Source organism: Propithecus coquereli, unplaced genomic scaffold, assembly GCF_000956105.1.
Source record: "Propithecus coquereli isolate 6110/MARCELLA unplaced genomic scaffold, Pcoq_1.0 Scaffold174, whole genome shotgun sequence".
Lineage (NCBI taxonomy): Eukaryota > Metazoa > Chordata > Mammalia > Primates > Indriidae > Propithecus > Propithecus coquereli.
Genome location: NW_012142080.1, coordinates 1,069,603 through 1,072,690, shown reverse-complemented (window position 1 = coordinate 1,072,690; position 3,088 = coordinate 1,069,603). Strand labels below are relative to the sequence as shown.

Here is a 3,088-nt window from a genome sequence, read left to right as displayed (position 1 = left end):
TGGGTTTTTAATGCATCTGTATGTAGCAAATATCTCTCCTAGCCTTTATACACACACACACACACACACACACACACATATACACATTTGTGTGTATATATATACGTAAAATATATATTTACATTTATACATATGTGTGTATAATAATACCATTCCTGGAAGGAAGCTCATGACCTTAGAAATAAAATTTAGTTTTAAATCCTGCATTTGATATATACTAGCTGTGGCAACTTTGGCAAGGTTTTTGATTGCTCTGAATTTCAATATCCTCTTCTGTGAAATGATAATTTAAAAAGTAATTCAGAAAGTTGTTGTGGGAATTAAATGAGTTAACATTGTAAAATGTGCTTAGCTACAAAGTAAGTACTCATTAAATGAGTTAATTGTAGTATTTTCATAATCATTTATTTTTGATGTTTTCCATTTACATTAATAAAACAGGTTTATTGAAGTGTCTCAATTCATTGGAATAAAAAGCAGATAATATTTTTCTCTAAAAACTGCCGTGCCACCCTAACAACTATGCTATGTTGAACTTACTTGTCCCCCTCTATAGTGGCAATCTTGACCAGATCATGCATGGTTTTGACCTCAGTTAGATCTTGAGCAGATCCTAAATGAGTTTTTTTGTTTGTTTGCTTGCTTGCTTTCAATTTAAGACCCAGTTCTGTTAATTTTAAAACCTTAATTGTGTATTCCCAGACATCCTTTGCAGAATGCACCTGTCTGTGGCTACAGTGGCACAGAGTAAGGGGACATATTCTGCTTTTAGCCACCTTCCTGCTCCTGCCTCTTACAGGTGCACTCTCCTAGGTGATAAGCAGGAAAAATGGAACAAGAAAGGGGCAAACCGGATGAAGATCCAATCTTCATCTTGGTTAGCCCTAATAACTGTTCTCTCTCATTTTAATCTATGAATATTAGAAGGTTGGTAGGTAAGGGGCACCAGCACTCACGTGCCCCACAGATGAAGGCCTCAATCCTGGGCAGCATCTTTAGGCATTTGTAGTTTTGGAATGATTCAGACATAGCTTCAGGTTGACTACCAGTTGGTGGCATTCGTGCCTTATCTCTTTAATCCCCTAAACTGTAGAGGTCACCAGATGGCACTGGACCTTAATTTCAGCTACCCTCCAGCACTAGTGCTCAGGTTGGCAGGCTTGTGTGGGATCCATCCTCTTTACTTCTCAAGAGTGTGGAATTTGATGAGGTGTTGTCATGACTCTTCTACCTCATAGTTCCCCATATGTCATCTCTCTAACCTTGCTTAAAGAGCACTGGGACCGTTGACCAAGTCCCTGACCAAGCCGGCCTCCAAACAGAAATCACTGTATGTCTTCCTTTTTTGCAGGCACTCTCCTCATTTAGGAATTATCTCTCGGCCTTCTCCTCCCTTGAGAGTAACTTCTTCCTACACACCTTGCTTTGCACTAGAGTCCAAATGCTCTCTAGCTTGTCAGCCATCTTATATTCTCTGTGGATCATGGTGTTGGGTGGTGTGAGTGGAAAGACTGCTTTTCAATGGTGGGTCCTTCAAATCCGTGAACAGATGGTTGAAATCAGTTATTGGTAACTCTGTGAACTTAGATTGTGGAAACTACTTCATTTTGTCCTGAGCTTTGGTTCTTAACTAATTCCAGGACATAAGAAAAAATACCTTTAAACATTGCATTAGATAGAATAGCAATAAACACAATAGAGTTTAAAATAGCCAATAACATTTAGTGATACTCATAAGTGAGTAAATCAGAGAAAAATTGTTCTTGGCTACCATAACCTTTTTTTTTTTTTTTTTTTGAGACAGAGTCTCACTGTGTTGCCCGGGCTAGAGTGCCGTGGTGTCATCCTAGCTCATAGCAACCTCAAACTTCTGGGCTCAAGCGATCCTTCTGCCTCAGCCTCCCGAGTAGCTGGGACTACAGGCATGTGCCACCATGCCCAGCTAATTTTTTCTATATATTTTTAGTTGTCCAATTAATTTCTTTCTAATTTTAGTAGAGACGGGGTCTCGCTCTTGCTCAGGCTGGTCTCGAACTCCTGAGCTCAAACAATCCGCCCGCCTCGGCCTCCCAGAGAGCTAGGATTACAGGCGTGAGCCACCGCGCCCGGCCCCATAACCTTTTTTTTTAATAGAGTAAAATCTAAAGGAAATTGTGTAATATGCTAAATGTGTAATATGTTTTAATCCTATGAAATTCTACCCTTTGCATTTAAGATAAATGACTTCATTTGCATGTAATAGTAGGAGTGGCGATGAAGGAAAGGGAAAGAAACAGATGTTTATGGAATGAACTGTTTCAGGACCAATGTCTATTATTTTTTTAATAATAAACTATCGATAATATTTGAAATGCTTTGGGATAAAGCGTTTAGGCCTGTGCTCCCAAAAGAAATATTACTTCTCTTTTTAAACTGAACATAATCCAAATGATAAAACATAAGAAGACTTATAGATAGCTGAGTATTTCTATTAAACCTGAGTTAAATGTGGTCTAAACGCAACTCTAAATGCAATCAAACTTAGCTTGATTTTCAGTTGTTTTTTCTGAACAATTTAGCTCAACAGAAGCAAAGATCAAATCACTGTACTTGTGAATTTCTTGGTTAATGTGTCCTTTTCTGTCTTAAATAATGAGTCGAGCCAGACTTATTCATTTATCTTCACGCAGACGGCAGCCTGTGAGTCCTCCTCCACCACCACGGCCAATTTCCCCGCCACATACCTATGGCTACATTTCAGGACCCCTTGTCTCTGATATGGATACAGACGCACCAGAAGAGGAAGAAGACGAAGCTGACATGGAAGTAGCCAAGATGCAAACCAGAAGGCTTTTGTTACGTGGGCTTGAGCAGACCCCTGCCTCAAGTGTCGGGGACCTCGAGAGCTCCGTCACGGGGTCCATGATCAATGGCTGGGGCTCAGCCTCAGAGGAGGACAACATTTCCAGTGGACGCTCCAGCGTTAGTTCTTCTGACGGCTCCTTTTTCACCGATGCTGATTTTGCCCAGGCAGTCGCAGCGGCAGCAGAATATGCTGGCCTGAAAGTGGCACGACGCCAAATGCAGGATGCTGCTGGTAAGTCATACA

The 3,088-nt window shown here is 40.6% G+C and overlaps 1 protein-coding gene across 1 annotated transcript in view; it reads left to right on the top strand.

The window, feature by feature from the left end:
• Positions 1–3,088, top strand: part of ROBO1 (roundabout, axon guidance receptor, homolog 1 (Drosophila)) — a 142,824-nt gene that overhangs the window by 118,285 nt on the left and 21,451 nt on the right. The window contains exon 22 of the mRNA XM_012642110.1: positions 2,670–3,076. Within this exon, the coding sequence (XP_012497564.1) occupies positions 2,670–3,076 (407 nt within the window). The remainder of the gene's footprint in view (positions 1–2,669; positions 3,077–3,088) is intronic.